Raw genomic sequence first — 27,092 nt, 5'->3', positions numbered from 1 at the left:
TTGCTCATGGAACACTTATCCTGCAACAATGATTAGCATATGATGAGAAACACTTTGAAAATACTATACGGAGTCTATTTTCTGTATGGAATTTTACAAACTGACCCGAGAGCACCGTAGTCAGCGGAGAGAAGAGGGATGTGGACATGAGGATCTCAGGGGTACCATCACAGGAAGGCCTGTGCATCGTGGGCCCCATACGGCACAAATTTATCTGACCAGTCTCATTTTTCAGCATTTCCCTACGCGTTCGTTACCTTTGCTGCAGCCAACCTCTGTTATCAGGTGCTCCTGAAGGTTCTGACTGCACTCCTGTTACTAATCCAAAGTTAGGCATTGGAGAAATGGTTTACTAGGAGTTCATTCCAGCCCAGTATTTGAAGCCTGTTTTCTTTTTTAAAAAGCCCATCTCAGGTTTTAGAGTATTGCTTAAGAACACATACTATTTTAGGTTCCAGCTTGTTGTTAACACCAGAGATTTAGATGTAAGGCTTTGTGGCCAAAGTAAATGCTACTTATATCTTAATCTGTTGAGTTCGTACCTAGCGTCCCAAGGTCAGCAAAAGGATCCAGAGTCTGTGGTTTGTTTTGATGCGTGGGTGTGCCATGCGAGGATCCTGTGGGGCTGGTGGCAGCGGACTTGCTTCCCACTCCAAAGCTTCCTGAAAAGGAAATAAAATCATTGAAAATGAGTTAGTTGTCTGAGACTGAATTCTGAAATTCAGAAATCTACAGCTACTGCTCATCTTGTTCTGAGGGCAAGTTAGGACAGGGTTTGCAAATATGTTAGAAGTTGCTAGACCTTATTCCTCTGACCTAAGTGAAGAGTGGCCTGGAGCGGAGACAAGGAACAGAGAAGGCATATGTCATTTCCTGGCCATCCCTTGGAACTAGTATGTCCAGGGTCTACCTCTTATGTCACCTGACTGCATTTTTTCCCGTGGGGTTTGGAGTCAGGCCTGGATGTGGATTCTAGCTCTGCTACTTCCTAGCTGAGCAACTTGGCATGTTGCTTAACTTCTCTGAGCTTCAACATTTTCTCAATGGTTAAATAAGGAAATAGCAACTGCTTCAAAAAGTTGCTATTATAGTGTGTGTGTGTGTGTGTGTGTGTGTGTGTGTGTGTGTGTTAACTTGCACAGCACTGGAAACGCAATCATTCAAGATGGCTCTCAAGAAATGCCATATTAGCGATGAGAAAGATAATTTATTTATTGCAAATTCAACACTAAAACAAATCCTTTGTTAAGAAAGAAGACTATTCAGATTATTCAGTATCTACTCGAGGCCAGAAAATTTCATATAAGCTATGTCACTTAAACTTATACAACTGTGTGGGACAAGAATTATGAACCCTATTTTACACACTAAAAAGTGGAGTTTCCGTCTTATAAAAAATCTGAGTGCTTCTAAGTGGTTGAGTTAGCTCTATACCCAGATTTGTCCAATTCTATTGTCAAGATACAGCAAATGAAACCGAGAAGAGTGAAAGAATGTATAAAACACACTGCTATCATGTCGTCAAAGGCAATGTGAAAAGCCCCACCAGAAGGTGAGTCTTTAGGAAGTTCCATAGGCGGGGCTATAAGACTCTGCAGGTACTCATGACCGCTCGGGCGGAGGATTATGCTCTAGCAATTGGCTAAATGTGCACAAAAATAACCTGTTGACTTTTACCTGGTTTGGTATGCCAATCCCAACCTCCTGAAATATCTGGCTGAATGTTCACAGCAGGTGTGCTAGAAGCTGCAAGTGGGAAGAAGAAAAAGAATCGTAAGAAAATAGCCGCGAACCTCCATTCCTGAGTTCACACGGAAAAACGCTGCCCCTTCCATGAAGCCTGCCTGACCTGCCAAGGTCCCAAGTGATTCATCTCTGCTTCTGAGCACTCCCAACATTCTGCAACACTGGTATTTTGTGCCTTCGTCTATGGTTACTTACATGACAGTTGGTAGAACCCAGATACTGTTTGTTTCTCTTCCTTCTTTGGCTTACCTATATTCTACTTCCATCCACACTTTGAGTTGTAACTGTGCATATGTCTGTCTCCATTAAATTGTCAGTTCCTTAAAGGCAAGAACTATCTTATTCATCTTTGTGTGTCCTACCTCTACATTTAACACAAAGTCAGGGGCCAATAAGAAAAGGTAAAAAAGAAACTTGAACTCCATTTGCCTTAAGTTGGTATTAATAAGTGTATTAGAGCCATGACCGGCTTAGAACTGAAATTTTGTTTTCTCCTCTGCTGTGACTGAATGGAGAATGATGTCAATCAGAGCATGTATTGAGTACTATCTATATACATCATCTACCATGCCGGTGTCACAGTTCATTGTCACTCAAAACTAATTTCCTGCAGTTTCAAGAGACATCATTCTGACCCTCTCAAAATTCCAAATGTAAAATTTAAAAGAAATGTTCAGCTACAGAGAATCAGGTACATTCGAGGAATACACATTGGTAGAGTAAGATTTTTCTGAATCTATAAAATCCAAATAAGAAACAAGAGACCATAAGAAAGAATTTCTTTTTAAGGTACCTGTAGGTTCTGTCCATAAAATCAGTGAGTAAAATGAAAACATTAAACTTAAATGGCAAATAGTATTAAACACACACACACACACACATACACACACACACATACACACACACACACACACCACCCCCCACCCCCACCACCAAAAGAAACATCAAAGCACCAAAATTAGCATTTGCCTGTTTTGTTTGCTTAGTACCAACCAAGACATCTTGTACCTTCCCATCATTAAGTTAAAAAGAACATGCCCTTATCAGTCATAATAGTTCTTTCCTTTCTATTTCTCTTCTACCACAGTAACCCATGACAACCACGGTGGAAATTAGACAATTTTGCTAACATTTGCTATTTGATTTCCTTTAAACTCTGATCTTAGTCTTTTATACAACTAGGATATAGAAATAGGTGTTAGAACTTCAACTTTGGGTTTTTTTTCCTATGGTGAAAAAATTTATATTTAGATTTAGCCAGCTGGACTCAGTTAAGATGACCCCAATTCTGTTGGCAACATCCTAAGCATCATAGTCAGGAGCCATCGAACATAGGCCTTTTTCTCCCCATCAGGTCTGATAAAGGTGTTGACCTTGGCCACGTCAGTGTCATAGAGCTTCTTCACAGCCTGTTTGATCTGCTGCTTGTTGGCCTTGACATCCACAGTGAACACAAGTGTGTTGTTGTCTTCTATTTTCTTCATGGCTAACTCAGTAGTCAGGGGGAGCTTCAGGATGGCATAGTGATCAAGCTTGTTTCTCCTGGGGTGCTCTTTCAAGGATATTTGGGCTGCCTTCAGAGACGCAGTGTCTTGGGTCATTGGAACGCAAGTGACATGCAGATCTTTTTCGTGTGACGGTGGACGCCTTTCAGCAGTGCTTTCTTGGCCTTCAAAGCCTTTGCTTGGGCCTGGGCTTTGGGAGGGGCAGGGGCTTTCTTCTTAGCCTTAGGCACCATCTTTGTGAAAGGCAAACTTCAACTTTTTTACTAATCAAGCCCACAAATCCTTATGACCACCCACCATATGTAAGGCACCGTACTAGAGAACAGAGAACTAAAAGACATTGTCTAGGGGCGCCTGGGTGGCACAGCGGTTAAGCGTCTGCCTTTGGCTCAGGGTGTGATCCCGGCGTTATGGGATCGAGCCCCACATCAGGCTCTTCCGCTATGAGCCTGCTTCTTCCTCTCCCACTCCCCCTGCTTGTGTTCCCTCTCTCGCTGGCTGTCTCTATCTCTGTCAAATAAATAAATAAAATCTTTAATAAATAAATAAATAAATAATAAAAAAATAAAAGACATTGTCTAGCCTCAAGAAATTTAAAATCTGTTAAAGATATAGGAACATACAGATGAAAAGGTAATCACCTACTATTTTAAATCTCTATTTTGCCTTTTATTATGGTTATTTACTTTTTCTTCCAACACTATGCCCCAAGTGATTGTTGTCTTCAGAGTAGATGTTCAATAAATATCTGTAGAACTCAAAGGCAATATTTCAAGAAATCAAGGGGATGCCTTGTAGAAGTCAGAAGCGGGCAACCTGACAGCTCAGTCTGACCTATATGTTATCCTGTATGAAGATGATGCAACTAACCCACTAACATAGACTAATTGTTTTTCCAGCAAGGACAGTGGAAAATTCTTTTTAGTCACTGGCATGACACCGGTCAAAAGAGTATCGCAACAAAACAAAGGGGTGTCAACTGGCTGAGAGTGGGTGATAAGCATCTTCTCACCAATTCACAAGAACCAGAGAACTGAGTCCAGAATTGCCATGCTGAACTATGAACATCTGTACCCATGGGACACAACAGATGGTATTCTTAAGAAAACTATAAGTTCAAAGTATTAAAACTGGGAAAATATATAACCTTATTAATACTATCACTATGCATCAAAGAGACTTAGGAAAAAATGAGTTAATTCATTTTTTATTTACATATTGTATGGGAAGATAGATAACACCTACTATGTGCCCATAATTTTTCTAGGCCCTAGGGAAGCATTAATGAACAAAACAAACAAAACTCCCTGCTTTTGTAAGCTCATATTCTAGTGGGGAGAGATGGAGATAAAATAGAAACATAACACATAAATTACTGAGTATATTGTAAGTTGATATATAAGATGGAAAGAAAAATCTAGAGCAGGGGCACGGAGATGAGTTGTGATATGCAATGGGGCAGTTGGAGTAGACCCCACTGAGAAGGTGCCAGGTGAGCAAAGATCAAAAGAGGTGAATGAGTTAGTCATGCCAATGCCTGGGGGAGAGGGGACAGCCAGTACAACTCCATTATGGCTAGAATGGAGAGAGCAAGAGGGAGAAGACATGAGGTCACAGCATTGGGGTTCAGCGAGAGCACATAGGGCCACATATGCCATTTCGATGACTCTCACCCTCTCCCTCTGCCCCTCTCCCCGCTCACACATTCTCTATCTCCCTAAATAAATAAATAAAATCTTTAATTAATTCAAATAGATTTTTACCATGCACTGTAGGTGAAGGACTTCTTGTAGGCTGAAGAAAGGGGTCACTGGAAGCACTGGATGTGGTCAGAAAAGAACCCAGCAAATCCTGACCTGATGGTTTAGAAGGTGCTCCAAATGGGTCAAAGGCGGCACCTAGACAACAGCAGGAAAAACATGTTTCTTTGTCGTGTGAGTTCATTCATTACATTAATATTGGAGAGTTGTCACTATGGCCAGGCCTTAGGCCAAATATTTGAAACACTGGGATGAAGCCTGCCTCCTGGGCTGCTCCACAGGCCCATCCTATCCTTAAAACTTCCCCCAGAGCCCACAATGGAACCTGAGGATTTCTGACTGCACAGGAACAATCCCATCTTGATGGGCAAAGGAGGACTGGAGATCTATCCTCTGGATGACCCGTAAACACCATCCATGAGGGCCTCTTGGGCCTTCTAGAAATGACCAGCAAAACCAGGCTTGGACCAAAGGAGATGCCCCACAAACAACATATGCTCGTACTGAATATGTTAGTGGACACATGGCAGGCAGGGGAGCTCTGCTATCACGGGGAACAGTAGAAAACCTCACTGACCAGGTTTTGCTTAGTTTGTTTTGTGTTTTTCGTGGTCTCTGGTTCACTTCAAAGCTAGAAAGAGGAGAAAACGAGTGTTGCTATGTCACTCAAATCCTTTCTCAAAACACCACCTCTCAATAACTTGCTAGAAACCAGATGCAGATTTAATGAAGTGAGGAAAAGTCCGTGAATGTACTGAGACTAGAACAAAGCGAGCAGCCGAAGCCTCCAACAACAACACAGTAAAACAAATCTTGTCTCCGTTCTCAGGGCTTACACTGCCTTTCAAAAAAATACTTCCGCTGATTCTCAGTCTCTCCCTGTCAGATAGTAGTAGTATTTTCATGCCACAGACAGAGAAAGGGAGGTTTCAGAAAGCCAAGTCAATCAATATATTTAGCCTCAATTTCATTATCTATAACCTGAGGCATGGATTTAACTCATGTCTCAAAGATCCCTTGTGGCTCTGACCCTAGAATATAACTATCTGCATGGGACTGTGATGAATTAAATCACTGAAAGTCACTCAAGGTGCGAGACCTTCAAACCTGAGTGCTGTGGTATTTTGGATCTTGCAGATTTGTTTTCCTGACAGATCTTTTATTCACTTTGGTGAGTAAGAACTAGATAAAAGGAAGCCAAGTGCCTGGGATTCAGGGCACCTGTGTACCACCGTGTCTCCGTTGATAACTAATGTAGGAGCTTGAGCCTCGACACCCACATCCTATGATTTTAAGGCTTGCTCTCACACTGAACGCCTCCAGTTGAACGACTATAAATCAACACCACCCCCAGAGCCTTCTGAGAATGGAAGGATTCGCTTGGGAAAGTAAGTTCCCACAGGTTATCATAGGAGTGGAGAGTTGAGACATTTCTCTTTACTCTTCCTAACGTGATGTCATCTTCATTGATGGTGATGATAAGAAGGGGCAGCTGGAATGCTGACCTAGCTACAGTGTCTTGGAAATTTCAAAGCATTGTGGATGACCAGTCACAGGTCATAGGTCAAGTCTCTAGCAGTGAGCAGAGCAAAGCCAAACCACATGGGCAACAACTGCTCGGCTACAGTCAGCAGTGCTGCTGGCATAAGTCCCTTAAATGTATCTTGAGGTAACCGAGTACTTCTCTGCATAACCAAAGTGCATTCAGAAAATCACAATTCCAGGAAGACATTACAAGAAAACTAAGAGAGAGCTCTCAAGTTAAATGGCCCAGTTTTGGACCCTGGCCCTGCCAATTACTAGCTGCATAAATGTACGCTACTGATTTGACCCTAAGCCTCCATTTCCTTAACTCTAAAAATAGGGACAATAATAGCACCCAATTACCAGTTTCTATAATAATTGAACCCATGTTTAATGTTAAATTTCATGTTAGGCAAATAGGAAGTACCCCATGCATATGAGCTGTTATTGTTAGTAATGACTCATCAATCTATATCTCCAAGCAGAAGTCAGTCACTAAAGCGGCTCAGGGATTGACGGTGCGGAAAAAACAAAGAAAGGATGAAGAGCTCAAACATTCACTCTTACCCTGTCCTACCAAAATGGACAACAGTTCTATTTCCTCTCGTGTTCTCCATTTAACTGAAGATAGAGCCCCCTAAGAGCCTTTCAGGGAGACCAGAAAAGTCTCGCTTACTAGGACAGTTCCATTCTGCCTGCTTGGCCCCAAGGTTACAATTCGAAACTGAGAGGTACAACGTGACATGGAAAACATTACCTTCTCCCACTCTGAGGGTTGGAGACGCAGAGGCAGAGGCGGCAGATCGGCGTGGTGTCGACTGGGTGGACGCAGGTCCACTCGGATGAAACATGTCTTCCACCCCTGACTGGCCAGCCTGGGCAGGCCCGGCCGCCCCTCCGCCCCCAAACAGGTCACTCAGCAGTTCAGAATTGGTGGGAGGCGCCACTGGTGGAGAGAAGTTCTTACTCACTGCAGACCCTTCCAGGCCCAGAAGGTCCACGTCCTCAGGGGGTGGAGGGGCAGCTGGCTCCTGCTGCTTTTTGCTGGGCTTTTTAGCTCCATGATGTTTGTCACCACTGGCATTGCCGTGTGGACTGGAAAGGGTCAGAAGTTCATCGTCTGACTGCTCACTTTCTGGATTCACTAGTGCAGCATGGTCCTCCTCACAGAACGACTTTTCTGATTTCTGATCTAAGGAAGGCAAGGATGCCCATAATCAGTTAGTTACTGGCCACAGCATTATTCATTCTTGTGAGTATCAGTCCCTAACTCCAGCAAGAGGAAGGAGCAGCCCAGGGCAAACAACGCTTTCAGAACCTTACCGATGGAAAACTTGATGTATTTCCCATGACATTCAATAGCCCTTTGCTGAGCATCTGAGAGGCAGGATAGCACAATGGGGAAGAGCGGGAACTTCAGAGCCAGACAGCCTGGGTTTGAATCCCACCTCTACTACTTACTGGTTCTGTGACATTGAGAAAGTTACTTTACTTTTCCTTTGTGCCTTGGTTTCTTCCTCAGCAAAATGGGGGTAACAAAGAGTACCTAACTCAGTTGGCTGCTGTAAGAATTACAAGAGATGATAGAAAGTATTCAGACCGAGATTAAGTAGTACTTAAGTGTTCATGATTATGACTATGATTATTATCCTCCAGATGCTATGCTAGGTGCTTTGGACAAAAAACCTGTTATTTTCTAATCCTTTGCTGACTCCTCTCACTGTCTTTTCTTTTCCAGGCCTGTGGTCAAAAGCAAGTCTTTCCTCCCACAGTCCAGAGTGGAAGCGAACCACACACCTAACAACTGAATAGATGGAGAGGCTCTCCTCAGGATGGGTAGCAGGGAAGAGGCCTGTTCTGGGGAAGGGACGGAGAGGTTGCTAAGGGACTTTCCAGGCCCTCCCTGAAACAGATCCTCCAAGGAAACTCTGTTATTTAATGTCAGCGAGACCCACATTCCAAATCAAGTACAGATCCACATCCCTAATCCCCGATTCTGAAATGCAAAAGGCTATGAAATGGGAAAGGTTTCCCTAAGTTTAGAGCAAATTCAGCTGGTGGAAAAGTCTGACCAGAACTGATGTGAAAGTATTTATAATCTTCATTTATCTCACCCAGTGTGATTCTTTTTATATGTTTCACTGCAGAAACATGAAAACGTTCCATTACAAGTTGTCTGAGATGCCGCTGGGGATGCTAAGTGATACACAATTTATGTACCATATCACCTTTCTGAAATTCGAAAACTTTTGCAATTCCTAAATCCTTCTGGTTCTGCAAGGTTCAGATAAGAAATTGTGCATTTGTGCTGAAACCTATTTCAGAGCCCAATAGGAATGATTTCTAAATTACTTACTGTAAAGTCAGTGGAGAGGGAAAAGTGAAGTTTTATTAAAAGCCCTTGTGTGAGAAAGGTAAGATGTAGGGGACTTGTTTCTGGGGCGGGTTGGGGGGGGGGGGGACTGGGAAGTCTACCTGCTGTCTAGATTTCACTGGGCTTTCCAATTTTTTTTATGTTATTGGTCCCATTTCTCAGCAGGAAATTCTGAAAGTAAGGCTTTTAACTTAAAGGAATTCTGTGAACACTTTTTTTGTCACCAAACATGGAAAACTCCATAGGCAATGGGAATACCATCTCATGTTCACACCGTGAAGAAAGGTCAATCAAGAGAATTTTATCCAGAGCATTGCCAAAGCTATTCTCCCACCCCTTTCTTAGAGAAAGTCCTTGTAATTCAATTCTGCATTGAATCTTGCAGTTAACCTCAGCAAACTCTACAGCAAGGAGGCAAATGTGTATGGACAGAATGCCAATGCCAGTCTACCGATGGCAGCGGTCTGAAGTGTTATGTTGGAAAGATTCTAAAAACATCTCCAGGTTTGGCAGAAAAGGATACTGTGATTGAGCCCAATCTCTGCCATGGCTGTTAAAGCACATAGCAGAGACATATGGGCCAAGTGTTCGCCTTTTCTGCACCAGGGGAAGCTTAGATCTGTCCTGCTAGTGGTGAGAGACCTCTGGGGGAAATGACAGATTTTATATTTTCAGAATGTGCACTCAAGGACAGGAGATAGAGTCCTTTATTAATTCGTGTGTCAGCAGCATAAAGGGAAATCCTAGAAAATACCACACTTATTTGTAAATCCAGGAAAGATGTGATCCAAAATGCAGCATAGAGAGAAAAGGTAGAATTCGGCTGAAACTGGTTTTCTACATCAGTCTAAGAGTATCCATGGAGTTGAAAGTAGGGAAGTAATTTCAAATTGCCTGACTTGAAAAAAGGAATGAGCAGGGAGGGTGTGAAATAAGGAGGAACAAGGATGACTTCTAAGTGCTGTTTTCTTTGAGGCTGCTCCAAGGACGAACCATGTTTACAGAAGAACCACGTAACTTAAGTATCTAACCACGTAACTCAGAGAAATGCTTGGAAGTACCTTGCCAACAGAGAGAGGAGAAGAAGCCACCTTGCCCAAAATGCCTGGGGTTGTCCGGAGGGATGTCTATTGGAGCCTGTCCTGCAAGACAAAAGGCCATGCAGCATCAATGAAACACAGGAAAGAAGTCAAAGTGATAACTAACACAGAGGCTTTGTCCTGAAAGCAAAACCACCAGGGGACTCATACCTCCCAATACCAGAGTATCTTGATGCTCCTGGTGGGAAGAGAAGAGGATGCTGGGATTGACATCTTTCGTGCAGTAATGTTCCCAAGGTGGGGTTAAGTCGATCACTTTGTCGTGGGGCTGTAGTTCTACGTCCAGAGTCACCTGAAACAGCTGAGGATATTTTTCTGGTACATCGCATGCATCCAACTCAGGTCTACATAGGAATTTAAAAGAAGATCAGTGAAAAACAATGGGATCAGAATGATGTTCACAAAAACCGTTGTAGGTTGACTCAGGTCAACTCTGAGACTCATTCCGAGGGAAAAAGCAATCGTTCAACAGTTAAGTTACACTACTGTTCCGGGCCTGTTTTCCTCATCTAGAGAAAAGAGGAGAAAAACGCTTACTCACAGAATTTGGATACTACTGCATGTGAAAACATTCTAGAAGGACAGCTGATAGATCCAGCCAGTATGTCTGGGCAAGGCCAAGTCAGTTGTTAACATAATGAAACAGCCCTCACCCGCCCACCCTGAGCCCTTGAATGTCCACTCTACGCTGATCATATCCCCCCGGCTTCAGCCACCCCTCTGAGTTCCCAAGGCCACACCATAATAAAGCAACTAAGGTTCCTACAGAGGGGTACCCTGCTTCAGTGCTATGGCCTGGCATCCTGTCTGAAGGGTCATCGCTCATATCATCATACCACAGATTAAACTGCCATCCCTATTGAAAAACACAAAGGGATACACAGATGCAAAGGGTCGTGGTATTGATACTTTGTTTCTACTTTGTTCAGTTTTGTTCTCTCACACAGAATTTTTAGACCTTTCTGTTTGAAGTCTTTGATCCTGTCCTGTTCAAGACAAATTACACCCAATTGCAAGTTGTAAAATGCAACTGGGCTCTCTGTGTTATTAAGCCATACTCTAACAGTCCTGCAGCACAGGATTCCAGGCGATGCTGCAGGAACAGAGCCAATGAGCTGTGGGCACTTGGCTCCCAGCATTTTGTATTGAAAGTGTTGCTCGGTCCAAGAAGCACTCACTTGGTGAACTTTAAAACTGTGGTTTCCAGTGGTATGAATCCAGTATGAAACTGAAGCTGAAATATCTGGGTGTTGGTCACCTAAAAATACATGAGAGAAGCACATTACAATCAACCAGTGAAAAAGGAATCGGATCAAAACATTATATTTTGGGGAGCCATGCATCTTCAACTGTTTCAACATCTGAGCCTTTGTTTACTATGAATGTTAATGACCTTCCCATTTGGAAATGGCCCAGGGTCATTTCCAGCCTCTCCTCCCCATGAACTCTGCTTGGGCAAACCATTTTCTTCTTCCATTAATGTCTCAGGTTCTTGCATACCGCCTTACTTTGTTTCATTCCATTCCTTCTACCCAGGATGCCCCTGTTTCAACCTGATGAACTCATCCTTCAGGGGCCACCTTACAAGGTCATATCCTCTCTGTAGCCTTTCTCTAGTCACCACTGGCTAAAACAAACCACTCTCATTATAGCATCTCATTCTACTTCTACTCTGATAGTGGATATTCCGACATGTGGTGAATTTCTCTTACCAGGCTGAGCTCCCAAAGGGCAGGGACATAGTCTTATTCCTGTCTGTCCTAAACCCCTAAGGTGATGACTGGCACAGAGCATGCACTTAGGAAATATTTGATGAATTAAAATACAAGTACTTATTACATTATTCATAATATCTGAGAAGAGGCAAGACCCAAATGTCCATCAACTGATGAAGAGATTAATGAACAGTGATAGCATCATAATGGAATATTATTCAGTCATATAAAGGAATGAAGTACTGATACATGGTACAACATGGATGATTTTCAGAAACATGCTAAGTGAAAGAAGCCAGTCACAAAGGACCACATAGTGTATGATTCCATTCATATGAAATGTCCCAAATAGGTAAGTCTATAGAAACAGAAAGTAGATTAGTGGTTGCCCAGGAGATGGAAGAGGCAAACGGGCAGAAGCCGCTAGTAAGTATAGGGTTTCTTTTGGGCATGACAAAGATGTTCTGGAATTATATACTGGTGCTGCATAACCTTTTGAACATACTAAACATAATTGCACTGTACACATTAAAAGAGTGAATTTTATGTTATATGAATTTCATGGTAATAAAAAAAATTGAAAAAATATAATTACTTAATCCCACACCCTTCATAGAAATATCTCCTCTCACATCGATCCAAATGGGACATTATTAAAAAAGGGCACAAGCTTCTAAAGAGCAAGGTTTGCTAGAAGTTCTAGGGCTGTCAGCTTCTGGCAAAGTCATCAAGCCAAGGACGGGGCAAATCACAACCTCTCTGAGTCTCATTCCCTATAAAATGAGGGAAATAGGCATAAGTTATTTTTAAAGACTCTTTCTAATTCTAAAACTACAAGTCACTCAAACCCAACTGATGCAGAGAAAAGATTCTAAAATACGCCTTATATAAAGGGATGCCTGGCTGGCTCAGCTGGTAGAGCATGCCACTCTTGATCCCGGGATCATGAATCCAAGCTCCACACTGGTTGTAGAGCTTACTTTAAATAGTAAGATGAAATAAAATACTCCTATTAAAGGCTCAGAAGAGTTTATGCTATGATTCTTCCTGAAACCATACCTTAGCCTGTAGCCGGCTCCCAATGGTTGACCTCAAGTGATACATGGAAACAACCACATCTCCTTGCACAGTGATGCTCAAGGGAATGAAGATTTTTCCATCTTGGACACGGTATTCTCTTTAAACAGAGACAAAAATATACATTGAAAGAGTCCAATCTTGTATAATCACATAGGTAGAGTCCTCTATGGCTCTGGCCAAGGGACGTGTTGCCCAAGCCTAGACCCAAGAATCGTTTCCTATCTTGAGCAGAGTCGGGAGCACAGCCATGGGTGCAAACTGGTTCTGTCGTGGGATGTTGTTGGTCCAACGCTAGGCCCTCTCTTTCTCCACCCCATCTGGACTTCCAGATAAATTGACTGCCCATCCCTACTCTGCAGATCTCATAATCCTCAAATACATCTAGCCTGGACATATTTGTCATTTCCTAACTTTAAATTAATAGTAAAAGCAGGGACAGAGGGAACAAAAATGTCCAACCAAGATCAGTATAGAAACTGCAATGCCATGCTCTATGAGGGTCTTGGATACCAATCCCCAAATTCAACCTATTCCAAATTGACTTCATCAATTTTTTAAAAGATTTTATTTATTTATCAGAGAGAGAGAGCGTATAAGCAGGGGCAGCAGCAGGCAGAGGGAGAAGCAGGCTCCCTGCTGAGCAAGGAACATGATGTGAAACTCGATTCCAGGACCCTGGGATCATGACCTGAGCCAAAGGCAGGTGCTTAACAGACTGAGCCACCCAAGCATCCCAAATATAATTTCATTTTATGTTACCATCCACTCCCTTCTCTCCACACCCCCTACCACTTCCCACTGGCACCTGCTCTTTATTTTGGATTCTATAACTCCTTTAATTACATCACCATCTACCTAGTTGCTCACCGAGAAATTTCGTTCATCCCTGTTTCTTCCCTCATCCTCACCAAATCTCATCAAGGTCATCTCTTTCTTAAATGTGCAGGTCCTCTGTCCCCATCACTGTCTTAACCCTCATTATAGCTCACGTTAGTCCCTTAGCTTGTATCTCCATTTGAGAGGGAGCCATAGTGTCCCTTGACTTACTTGTGTTTTTCTATAATTAGAACCTACATAGAACTTTGTTTTTTAATATCAGCCATGTCACAGTAATGCAGTCCTCACAGGAAGAATATGATCCAGCTTACACAAGAATTGAGCAATTCACAAGAAGTGAAGAAAAGTATCATGACTGGGACGCCTGGGTGGCTCAGTCGGTTAAGCATCTGCCCTCAGCTCAGGTCATAATCTCGGGGTCCTAGGATCAAGCCCCAAGTCAGGCTCCCTGCTCAGTGGAGAGTCTGCTTCTTCCTTTCCTTCTACTTTTCCCCCCACTTGTACTCGCACTCTCATGTGCTCTCTCACTCTCTCTCTCAAATAAATAAAATCTTAAAAAAAAAAGAAGGAAAAGTATAATGACTTACTTCATTCGTTCAAAATCTGCACAGGTCGTATATATTTTGGTTTCTCCAATCAATACATCACAGTAAGGACGACATCCGTTTCTCTGTTTGTTAAAAAAAGGAACTGGACTGACAGTGATGGACTTAATGGTGAGAGGCTTGAAGTGAGGGCGATAGGGTTTGTCTGCTAGGAGGTCACACATATAGCCCAGGTATCTGAAACAGAAGATTGACATTCTGTTGGCGTCCAGCAGAAGAAAGAAGCAATCAATCTTTGCTATGAAGTCTGTTCTTTTAAATGACTAACTTGTAATAACCATTTACTGTGTTAATTTCTTAAACATTAACTACCAAAAAAGGATGTAGCCAAAAATTTAGGAACGCTTTCATATAATGACATTACTATACTTCCCCCTAAGAACTGATAAAGGGGTATTTATTAAATGAGCCTTATACTAGCTCGATATTTGCACATCTGTTCCTTTTTGACCTACCATATTCAATTTATCAGCTAAAGGCTGGCTCTGGAAAAATTTTAGGACTTGTCATCAGAACCACTTTTAATCCAAAAAAAAGTAAGGAGAGGCAATTTAAATAAGAGAAAAAAAGAAGCTATGACTAATGGGAATGTAATAAGTCAATTACCTGAAAAGGGTTTTCCTTTTTTTAAGTGCATGATACCAGTTGGAAACATCTGGGCCTACCCTGCCTCTAGCTTACTTTACCTCCTGTGGGATGGTGACAGTCCAATTCCAGGTCGCTTTGCATATAACAATCGTACGGCTGGGCCAGGAGTAGAGTAGAGATTACAGAAAATGAACATAGCACCAACCAGAATTGACGATGCTGCCCGTCCATCCTGCCAAGGAAGATACACAAACCTGTCACAAACATTGTCCAATCAGCCACTCACCACCGAGAATGACTGTACTTGCAGTTAAAAGGGGGGAGAGAGGGGAGAATTCCTCTTAACAAATGATTTTCAGTTCAAAATTGTGCACTTGAAAAGCAAACACTGTCCCAGCTCTTCAAATCACGAAGCAGCAAAGAAGACTTATTCTTAGGGTAAAATTAACTCTCTACTAACCTAAGAAACCAAGCAATGTAAATTTGATTTGCATATTTACTGAAAAATAATCTAATCTTCAATCTTGTAGGATCAGAATTGGTAGTTAAGATCTCTTGGTTGCATGCCAGAGGGAGAGTTTACAGATTAGGTAAATACTGCTTTTTGGAATATGCTATGTATATGCTTCACCCAAGGTATGTTACCAGAGTCATGGAAAATAAAGCAGCTACACAGGATTTAACCACATTCAATGGAGAAATATACGCAGTAACATTCCTAACAGATGGTGACCCGGGTTCTTCTAGAATACTTTAAGTGACATGGAGCTTGCTGCTACTTGAAAAAGCCCGTCCAGCTTACAGAGTTCTTCTTTATCCTGAATAAGTGGACTTGAAGTCTTATTCCACTCAGTGATCTTCATTCTTCTTTCAGTCAGGAAAGAGTAAACCTACCTCTTTCTCCCTGGGAAAACATTTCACATGTCTGAAATACCCTCCCTTTCCACCAACTCTTCTATTTTCCAGGTTAAAAACACACCCAATCTGTGATGGCTAATTTTGTGTGTCAACTTGACTGGGTTAAGGGATGCTCAGATAGCTGGTAAAATATTACTTCTGGGTGTGTCTATGGGGGTGTTTCTAAAAGTGATCGGCATTTGATTCAGTAGAGTGAGTAAAAAAAAGATACACCCTCATGAACGTGAGTGGGCATCATCTAATCTGTTGAGGACCTGAATAGAACCAAAAAGTAAAGGAAGGGCAAATTTTCTATCTTGTTGAACTGGAAATGTCTACCTTCTTCTGCCCTGGGACATCAGAGCCCCTGGTTAGCCGGTGTTGGACTCAGACTGAATTACATCACCAAATTTTCTGGTTCTCTAGCTTGCAGAGAGCAAACAAATTGTGGGACTTCTCAGCCTCTGTAACTGCATGAGCCAATTCCTATAATAAATACATTGTATGTTGGTTCGGTTTCTCTAAAGAACCCCAACTAATAAACAGTTCCTTTGATTCTTCCCCATTTGATATTCCATTTTCAGAGACATCATTTGGTGAACTTTCTCTGAACAGACTCATTTTAAAACAACAACCTTAAATGTGCTACCCAGATGTGAAATACAAGATATGAGATGCACTCCAACCACACTAGAGAGGAAAAGAAATATCATCTTCCTTATTCTGGACACTATGCTTTTATTAACATAACCCCAGGCCAAACTAGTTTATATGCAGGCTAAGTCATACCATAAGCTCTTATTGATCTTCTTAGCCACTAAAACCCCTAGTTCTTTTTCAAATGATGTGTTAAGCTAAGAGACAAATATATTTAATCTTTTACAACAAAATTCAGGACTTTACATTTATCCTGTGTTTAATTTCACATTGTTAGCTTCTGTTAAACAACCAACCTGCAATGGCTTTTAAAATCCAGATTCATTATATGACCTTCCCAGTTCTGAGAAAATTGGTAAGCTTGATCTTCATATCATCATCAACATTTTTAATTAAAAGAGCAACCAAATGCAACCTTCTCCCGGGAGGATGCTGATCCATTAATCACCTACCTTTGGAAGCAGACACTGAGACACAATCCAACTAAATGTATAACAACCTAGCCCAAATTTCCCTATCTTGATTATAAGAAATTGGGAGATGTCTTGCAGGAATCCAATAAACTGTCCCTACTAATCTATTGGTTTTGTTGCGAAAGTTCAGTTGTCCTGATACATGTGTTCATAATGAAGCAATGAGGACTTCTTTTTCTTAAGAGTTTAAAATCATCTGTGCAAAGATTTACATTAGAATTTTGCCTTGAATTGCCATCAGGTTCACCAGCCTGTAACTTTCCAGGATCAACCTTCTCCATCTTTTGGAAAACCTCTCCTGTCTTTGTTTGCCTGGCACCTCTATTTTCTGTTTCCTCATATTACATAAGGAGTCCATGATTGCTTTTCCAAGCGCTCTCAGCATTCTGTCATGGAATTTAGGTCTAGAGAGTGGATTGTTTTTAAGTACTGTGAGGCTCTTTTCGTATCTCACTACCTATCGGCTATGTCTTAATGATCACTGTTACTCCCTTCCTAGCCTGACATCTGTTCCCCTGATAGAGAAAACAGAAGGAGTTAAGATTATATACAAATGCCTCAAGCATTTCTTATTATCCTTATTCCAAGGACAGTTTTTTTTAAAGATATTTTTCTTAATTTTCATTCCTTTTAGATTTAGCCTTCCTGATAATCTTACCTGATTCATGGCTCTTGGATATGTGTCCCCTCCTTTTGTCTACCGCGAAAGTCTTTTTAAAAGTTTAACCAGTTTTTTATGGAAATATGAGTATATGCTCATTAGCCTTAATAAAACAGAAATATACATGATAAAAATAAAATCTCCCACTTCCAGCTTCAATTCCATTTCCCAAAGACTTGCTGCAGATGTCCGACTCACGCATATCTTTTTTCAGTGAGCTAGAGAGCAGCCGACGATGTCATAATCCTTTGCTTCTTTTTTTCTTCTTTCTTGGCTTTTGGGTATTCATGATTGTATCATAAGTACGGGAAGCCTCTGGTCTCTCTCAAGCCATCTTCCCTTACAAAGCTGTCAGGCTTTGGCTCTGAACTTTTAGAAAGTTCTCGCATGAAGAGAAAATCACTAAGGTGCCTAAAGGCTGCTTAGTTCCTGAAAGTAATCTGTTCTGTTGCACAATCTGTTGTGCCTCCAAAGGAAAATGCTTTGGCCTTTTGCATTAAACTCCTAGGAACACCAAGTGCTTTTTTTTTTTTTTTGATGTAAAGTTCGATGATTCATTAGTTGCGTATAACACCCAGTGCACCATGCAATACGTGCCCTCCTTACTACCCATCACCAGGCTATCCCATTCCCCCACCCCCCTCCTCTCCGAAGCCCTCAGTTTGTTTCTCAGAGTCCGTAGTCTCTCATGCTTCATTCCCCCTTCTGATTACCCCCCCTTTCTTTATCCCTTTCTTCCCCTACCAATCTTCCTAGTTCTTATGTTCCATAGATGAGAGAAACCATATGATAATTGCCTTTCTCTGCTTGACTTATTTCACTTAGCATTATCTCCTCCAGTGCCGTCCATGTTGCAGCAAATGTTGAGAACTCGTTCTTTTTGATAGCTGAGTAATATTCCATTGTATATATGGACCACAACTTCTTAATCCAAGCGCTTTTTAAGAGGTTGAGAATGTGAGTTGGAAAGAAGAAAATATGTTCTTTAGCATTCTTCCCTCTATTAGCCTAATGGCTCTCAAGAAGGAAGGAGAAAATCATCAGGTAACCCTAGAGCAAAAAATACACCTTGACATTTATAGAACCAATGAATATTCCAGTATTTATGCTCAGATTCCACTTGTGTGTCCATTCCTTTATGTATGCAATCACTTATTCAAACCTTTCATACCCAGCATACAAAGGTAAAGAAGACACAGTTCTTGCCTGTGAGATGCTTACAGTCTAGTGGGAAAACAGGCAGATCACCAGATTACAAGGATGCCACAGAAGACATTTATATATACAATGGGAATGTCCGTACTGTGAAAATACTAACGAGTCAGAAAGATTTTACCAGAGTTGAGTTTTAAACGATAGGTAAGAGGCCACTAGAGGAGAGTTGGGGAAAGGGACTCTAAGAAGTCAGTGGCCAGAAAAGTCATCAGTCCCACTAGGAATCCTACAATCAATCTATGTGACTACTTACGAGAGCATGGAGGTCTTCTTATTTCATTTTTATTCAAACACAAAAAGAAACGATAAATATTCCAAAGTGTTTATCAACTCTATTCACACACAACTCAATCGTATTTTTGCCTGTGTACCCACAGTTCTTGTTTCTACCTTTTTTATAATACTTAGCACATTCTACAGGCTCTGTATTATGTGTATGTATCTGCCTCTCTCAAGAATACTCAAGCTTTAAGGCAAGAATAATAAATTCCTCCCTCATTTTTATATCCCTCATATTACCTAATTCCTAAGTAGGGATTCAACAAATACTTATTCAGCTTAAATGTTACCTGTGCACCGGTCTGTATAGAGCCAGCTGTATTTGGCCAAACCAAACCCACCTACCACAAATGACAACAACAACAACAATAAAGGTTACTCACCAAGCAGTGGACAACACAGACATTTTTGGGATTCTGTAGTAGCCAATTATACATATTCCGACACACAGCAAAAAGATTGTGCAGACTGGGGGCCTGCCTGATGGGCCAACTGCACTCTGAGACCTAAGGGAACAGAGCAAAAGGAAATGATTTCCCAAGCAACTCCTCTGCATAAGGAGCTATCACATCAAACAACTTCTGGAATATGATGCCACATTCTCTTTTAATAGAGACAAGAAGAGATGGGAACAGGGTCCAAACGCAGAAAGAAGAGTTGTTTAATATAACAATTTCTTAATAAAAAATTCCACTCCAGTAAAGGTATAAAAACACATTTTGAAGTACGTTTTAAATAAAAATAGACCATTTAGGGGTACCTGAGTGGCTCAGTCAGTTAAGCAACAAACTCTTGATTTCAGCTCAGGTCATGATCTCAGGGTCGTGAGATCAAGCTCTGCATTGGGCTCTGCACTCAGCACAGAGTCTTCTTGAGATCCTCTCTTCTCCTCTCCGTCTGCCCTCTCCCCCACCCACTCCCCTATCCCCATGCGCACATGCATCGTCTCTCTCTAAAAAAATAAAATAGACCATTTAAACTATATATTTGGATTTTTTTAATTCTGTGAGGTTGCATTTAATTTCTATTAAGTATAAAATGTTTTGACCTGCCTATTAGATACTTAATTATAGTATTACCTTATAAATCCTGCATTATCCCTAATTTTACCCCAGTTCTCATGAGAACATAAAAAGAGCCACAGAGTGAGCCAAAGGTACCGTTGTTCAGAGCTCTTATTTCTTTCTGTCTTAAGGAGAGAACTCATAACTCCATGGGGGCAATCCTCGGTATTTTCATTCATCTAACACACATGTTCATTTAACCCATTGTAGAGCATCGACTATGTTCCTGGAATTGTTTGGCTCTGAGCTGAACCACAATCATACTCAGGTATTAATGTGATCCCCGTTCTACAGATGAGAATACTGACTCTTAGAGGTTGTCTTGTCTAAAGTCATACTGCCGGCCAGTACCAGCAGTGTTATATTCACCCAGAACACCCAGGTGTTCTGAATATAAATCACTGGGCAACAACAGTATACTGCTAGAGATTATCAGTTGCTCAAAATATTAGGCGTGAACCCCAACTGATTAGACATTTCCTAAGTTAGGTAATAAAAATAAGAAGTTTAGACTTGGGCAAACTTTGTGACCTCTTTTATAAAGCCTTTCTTCCTTCATAAAATGTGGTGAGTGGTACCTACCTACCTCACAGGGTTTGGTTAGTACATGAGGATGTATTTCAAGGGCTCAGCTCAGTATCTGACACACACAAAGTGATTAAGGAATGTTAGCTATTGTGATCATTATTGTATTAAATAACTGCCAGTGCAAAGCTCTGAGTTCAGATAAAGCCAGCTATGTTTGAATAAATGAAAGAAATCCTGTTTAGCAAGAATGTAGACTGAAGGGCCAGATAATACAAGATCTTGTTAGGAGCTAGGAGAATATTTAAGAAGGAGAGTGACTCTCATCTGCATTTTCCAAAGATCTCTTAAGATCCAGTGTGGACAATGGATGTGGATGCCATGAGAGTAGCCAGGGAGAGCAGTCAGGAGGCCGCTGAGGAGTCCAAGTTAGGGATGATGGTGGCTAAGGCCAGAGAGTGGCAGTGGGGTAAAAAAAAGACTTGAGGGATTCAAGAATTAGAGACAAAGTGGAATACCTTTGTATATATGACTTGGAGATTGAGCATATGGGGGCAGTGAGTGAATGTGGAGGGGCGTACTTAAGAGATGAGGGAGAAAGGGTCAAGGATGACTCCCAGATTTCCAGCCTGAATGGCTGGATAAAAGGATGACAGGTGCCATTTGCTGAGGTAGGGAATTCTGGAGAAAGACTAAGCTTTATATGGATGGTGTCACCAGAAAATACTCTGAAACACTACCACCACTGGCCTAAGAAAACCCAAATGCCTCAAATTCCTAAAGTTTAACAGTGGGGAGAGGGAGGCACGGGCAATCTATCTGGTTGCCATTTTCTGGTAACTAGATAATCGCTAATCAAAATATAAATGAGAAATGATGTGTGGTCTCTCTAGAGCTGACATCCAAAAGCAAACACCTGGAGTTTCTCATTCTGGGGTTGCCAAGAAAGCCTATGCCTTTAGTTTAATTTGTGACATTTTTCTATAAGATGATTGTAGGGTAATGGCCCGGGACCTTTCAGGTACTTACTTCCCTATACCTTTCGGCAATGACAGGTGTGGTTTACTAAACAAAGTAGTTGAAATGCTTGACACAGCTACAAAGCAATCCAGGGTGACCCACTACTGGGCTTCTGTCAGTTTAAACTCTGTATCAGCTTGCCCCTTCTACCCAACACGAATTAGGGCTGTTTCTGGCCATTCTTTACCCCCAAATGGATTCCCCACCAATGTGTTCTCAAGGAACGGAAATGATACACTGATTTAAAAAAAAAAAAAAAAAGAATAGTTGGGAAGACAAATTTTGCCATCAGAGAAACTGGAAAGTATACATTTGTACAAGCTGGTTCTTGTCTATAATGCTTTTCTTCCCTTAGTAAATTTGTATTCATCCTTCAAAACCCAAGTTCAAGTGCTCTTTTGTCTCTGACAGTTTCCCTAACACCCACAGGCAGAAATCTTAGTTAACTTAGGTCTTTGTACCATGCCCTTGTCCATTTTCATCTATTAAAGTTTTTATCAGTAGAGCAACATGGTTGAACCCACCGGCTGGGTTTTCACCTTTGCTTCACCACTTAGGACCTGATAAATGTTAGTCATGTTACTGATCTCTCCTAGCCTAAAATCTCTCCTGTGTAAAGTGAAAATGGGCATTACAAGACTGTTAGAATTAAGTAGCACAACATAAGCATGGCGAGTGCCAGCTTATTGTCCAATTGTACTCAAATCAACTGCCTATATCTGTCTCCCCCTCTAGACACTAAGCCCCATGAGAGGAGACACCCTAAGTTATTATTCATTTTGTAACCCCAGAGTCGTGTCCATGTGTTAGTTGAATGGCAGGTGCTCAGCGGATATTTGCTGAGTGACTGAATGAATGAAAGAACAAAGGAATGAACCCCATTTGGCAATCACTTCTTCTACTAAGATTTGTCTACATGTACAATCTCTCAGGGAAGGAATAGGCGAATCAATTTTGTTGTTTTAAGGTTGCAATCATGTAAAAGTATGAAAAAAACTGCTTTTCAAGGCAATATTTTTAAACCTCTTAGAAGCTGTCTGTCAACCATACAAACACTTTAAATGTCAATATCTGTAATGAGTCTCAGCTAAAAGTTGGCTAAATTGTTCTTAGCACAATAGGCTAAAAGCTCCAGAATCATTAAATCCATCAAGTAAATAATATTAATTTAAAGTACTCCATAATTACATATTTACTTGATATATAATTATACACCATTAAGCAAACATACAATTAGAATTTTTTTTAAAGCATGTACTCCATCTAAAAGGGAAAAAAATAACATTAAGGCATAAACAAAACAAAAACGTTTTAAGGAATTCAATCACTGCAAGCTATTTTTGTAGCTCCCTGGGGTTCACAGGTTCATGCAATAAGCATAGTCCTTGGGCATGTGACACTTCGAGATGCAATCTCCAGTCTCTCTAAACACCTCCCAGAGCCATAAGCGTCAGAAAATGCCATATGGATTACAGGCTGCCATGATACCACCCAGTGGGGAAAGAAGCCAAAACAGCACCAGGGCTGGATGCCACTCCATTTTCATCTCTCCATCACCCCAAGCATGAGATAAGATAGCCGGAGCATCCCACTTGCCGAGCATAAGAGCAAAAGGTACTACAGAGAATTAGACTCAAGAGCCATACCCAGTGTTTTAAGAATCTACTGCACCATTCTTGGGAAACAGGGGTATTTCAGTCAATCATTTCTTGTGGCATTTTATTATTACTAACATTAATCGTAACTATCACTTACTGAATGCTCACTATAGGGCAGGTACTGCTATCAAGTTTATTCCTTAGAGCAAACCTACAGAAAAAGTTTCTGAGTATTTGCAAGGTAGATACTGGTATTGTCATCCCTAATTTATGCAGGAGAAAATGGTGATTTAACCAGGAAGAGGAACACTGAGATGTGAACGTAGGGTAATTTTTAAAGTTTAGAATTTGTGTATATGCTATTAATTTCATCTCAATAAAAAAATAAGAGTCGTGTACTTTCTACGCTATCACACTGTCCAATGGTTGATGATTAACTGCAATTTCATCCTACATTTGTGGGGTGGTTATGGCTTCAAGTGATGGCTATATTTTCAAAGGTAAAGATATTCAATTCACTGATGCCTGCAGAACTAGAGCGTGGGGATCCCCAGCCCTCTGGCTTCCAGGCCAGGTGTTTTTTTTTTTTCCCCCTACCCATTATTTCCTATCCTTTCACTAAAGCCTGGTGGCAGAGGGAGAGGTGAAGTATAAGCTTCAGGGTCACTCCTCTATGGCCAACCCTCCTCACCAACCAGTGAACCAAAGTCAAAACGCCTGGGAGCTACGGTGACTTCTTTGGTGAGCTCTGGGAAGGAAAAGAAAAACAAATAAAGAAACAAACAAAAGACTGACCTTTAAGAAGTTCAAGCTGATAGCATATTTCCCCCAAATCAATTTGTTCTCAAAAGGGAAGAAATCCTACAGGATCATGCAGTTTAGAAATAGTCAAAATGAAGAAAGATTCTAAAGGAACCACCTGGGTTTTTGTTTTTGTTTTATGCCCCTCACAGAGCTCCTCCAGCATACTTTTCTTCTGGCTGAACAGAGCAAGAAGGACACTCAGAGTGGCCGTGGAGCGCTATCAGCATGTAAGAACTTCAGGGCCAGGCTCAACTTAGTGGCCATTCATCCAGTTTCCCACCTCTTGCCAACAGCAATGTGTAAAGCAGTGGTTCCTGATATTCTGAGCAGACTGTAACGTGTGCAGAAGTGAGCCAGTGTGCACACACCCACAAGTGGATGGGTATGGTGTTTATTTGGGAGATGCTGGAAAAGGTGTGGGATAGACGGTGGTGATGGTACACAGCACTGTGAATGTATTCAGTGTCACCAAACTGTATTCTTACCGATGGTTAAAAATGTGTATGTTTACTATGGACTATGAGAAACAAACTGAGGGCCTCAGAGGGGAGGGGGGTGGGGGAATGGGATAGGCCGGTGATGGGTAGTAAGGAGGGCACATATGGCATGGTGCACTGGGTGTTATACACAACTAATGAATCATCGAGCCTTACATCGAAAACCGGGGATGTACTGTATGGTGACTAACATAATATAATAAAAAATCATTATAAAAAAAAAAAAATGTAGGGATAGGCCGGTGATGGGTGGTAAGGAGGGCACGTATTGCATGGTGCACCGGGTGTTATACGCAACTAATGAATCATCGAACTTTACATCGGAAACCAGGGATGTACTGTATGGTGACTAACATAATGTAATAAAAAAACATTAAAATAAAAAAAAATAAATAAATAAAATAAAACTGTGTATGTTTATGTCACGTATAGTTTACCATCAAAAAAAGAAGAAAAAGGAAGAAAGAAAGGAATGGAAGAGATGGTTAAACTCTCCAAAGCCCATCCATGGGTCTACATACACAACGGACCTGCATTTCTTTAACTCAGATTAGGAACACCTGGTTTAGATAATGCATCTCATTGGTCTCCAGGACGTTACAGTCAACATTGGTCATTTTTATTTCCTCAAGGTGGAAACTGGCTAAGACAAGTAAGAAAACTGCTGTTCAATACCTCTTGTGCAGTTCTGAATAGGTATTCTAGCACCTCACCTTGAAAGCGAGGCAATCTGCCAAGTATTTTTTTGAGTTGGGGCCTCTTTTAAAATGGAGACTAAATATGAGTCTTATTCTAATACTCTGTTACACATGCAAAGACTAAGAAAACTTCTAGTTGATTATTTTATCATTCCTATCAAACCATGTGGCTTCTAAGCATAAACGCTAATTACAATACAAAATGACTCCCCTCAGCAAAGTGAAATCTTCCTGGAAACAACCTGTCTCTGCCACCACCACCCATATCCCCAAACACACCTCCCATAATAAAAATGTAAAGTGACTGAGTTCAGATATACATAGAGCTGGACTCCTGTGAATCTATAAATAAAACCAGTCTCATGTTTGGTCTTTTCCAGCCCTGGAATTTATGGAAGACACTGTCATCTATATTAATTTAAAAAAAATTTTTTTAAAGATTTTATTTTTAACTGATCTCTACACCCAATGTGGGGCTTGAACTTACAACCCGGAGATCAAGAGTCACATGCTCTACTGACTGAGCCAGCCAGGCACCCCATGCCATCTATATTTATTAAAATAAGATTTAACTGCAGACCTAGCACTCCACAGTCCTGGAAGGAGGAAGAAATAGTTCTAGTTCTCCTGATTTGGAAAATAAGAACCAAAAAACTTCCCTAAGTAATGCAACAATGAGATACAAATCAATTTGTGGCATTAGTGCTGGGGAAAGAAAGGACTGGGGGCTTGAAAAAAGATGTAGCCAAATCCAAAACAGAACTAAGATGAAAATACTAAGGTTTGGGCGCTGTCTTCCTGAGATGCAACCAAGGGCAGAAAACTAGTTAGGTCAGAGGGTCCATTTGCATTCTGCCAAGTTCTAGGGACTGTCTGGGAGGGGCTAAAGATACAGTGCAAGCCTGTGTTTTAGAGAAAAGAATTGGAAAAGCCTCGTGGGTAACATACTGAAATCCTCCCCTTAGCAAAGTTAGGCTGTTAGAAGGGATGGGGAGGTGTGGCATGAGGGACTCCTACTGAGAGGGAGCAGCTCATGCAAAGAGACAGTATGTGTCTCCCCTGGTTCTAGCATGGCATTTTTTAAGGCAGTGGAGAACAGTGAAAAATGAAGCTGGAGACGCAGGCAGAGGCCAGATCATGAGGACCTCTGTAAGATACATTCTACAACTTGCACAGAGATGAAATAACCCCATTCCTTTCACTTACACTCATAAGTAAGCAAGATTTACTCATGCTTCAAAGCCCAGCTCTCGCTGCTGTCTCCTTTCCCTAAACTCCCTCAGTAGGGATTGTAAATATTATTTGCATTTGTCTTTACAGCATGTTTTGGCTTCTCTCTCTCTTTCTTTCTTCCTTTCTCCCTTCCTCCCTTCCTTCTTTTCTTTTCTTTCTTTCTCCCTTCCTTCTTTTCTTTTTTCTTTCTTTCTTTCTTTCTCTTTCTTTCTTTCTTTCTTTCTTTCTTTCTTTCTTTCTTTCTCCCTTCCTTTTCTTTTTTCCTTTTCTTTCTTCCTTTCTCCCTTGCTTTTCTTCTTTCTTTCTTTCTTTCTTTCTTTCTTTCTTCTTTTTCTTTCTTTCTTAGATTTTATTTATTTGTCAGGGAGAGAGAGAACAAGCAGGGGGAGCAGCAGGCCAAGGAGAAGCAGGCTCCCTGCTGAGCAAGGAGCCCATTATGGGACTTGATCCCAGCACCATGGGATCGTGACCTGAGCTGAAGACAAACACTTAACCGGCTGAGCCACCCAAGCATCCCTTGGCTTCTCTTTCCAGCCAGGCTTAAGTGTCTTCAGAAAAAGAACCAAATATTTATTTTATATCTATGTGTTTAACAATTCTTGGCATGTTCATTCTTCTGAGAAACATGTATTAGCCA

The 27,092-nt window shown here is 41.3% G+C and overlaps 1 protein-coding gene and 1 pseudogene across 3 annotated transcripts in view; both read right to left on the bottom strand.

Annotated features, from left to right (window-relative positions):
- The window catches only part of DNAJC6 (DnaJ heat shock protein family (Hsp40) member C6), a 140,803-nt gene that overhangs the window by 13,146 nt on the left and 100,565 nt on the right, over positions 1–27,092 (bottom strand). For all 3 annotated transcript variants that reach the window (XM_045802128.2, XM_045802127.2, XM_045802130.2), the window contains 11 exons: positions 19,400–19,522; positions 14,933–15,066; positions 14,229–14,423; positions 12,784–12,901; positions 11,188–11,267; positions 10,160–10,353; positions 9,971–10,051; positions 7,293–7,727; positions 5,015–5,149; positions 1,678–1,746; positions 543–662 (listed from right to left, as the gene is read on the bottom strand). In XM_045802128.2, coding sequence (XP_045658084.2) covers positions 543–662; positions 1,678–1,746; positions 5,015–5,149; positions 7,293–7,727; positions 9,971–10,051; positions 10,160–10,353; positions 11,188–11,267; positions 12,784–12,901; positions 14,229–14,423; positions 14,933–15,066; positions 19,400–19,522 — 1,684 coding nt within the window. The remainder of the gene's footprint in view (positions 1–542; positions 663–1,677; positions 1,747–5,014; positions 5,150–7,292; positions 7,728–9,970; positions 10,052–10,159; positions 10,354–11,187; positions 11,268–12,783; positions 12,902–14,228; positions 14,424–14,932; positions 15,067–19,399; positions 19,523–27,092) is intronic.
- On the bottom strand, positions 2,679–3,796 carry LOC148109156 (large ribosomal subunit protein uL23 pseudogene; annotated as a pseudogene).

The sequence above is a fragment of the Ursus americanus genome, chromosome 12 (genome assembly GCF_024610735.1).
Source record: "Ursus americanus isolate L20-20 chromosome 12, mUrsAme1.1.p, whole genome shotgun sequence".
Classification (NCBI taxonomy): Eukaryota; Metazoa; Chordata; class Mammalia; order Carnivora; family Ursidae; genus Ursus; species Ursus americanus.
This window is presented reverse-complemented; position numbering and strand designations above follow the sequence as displayed.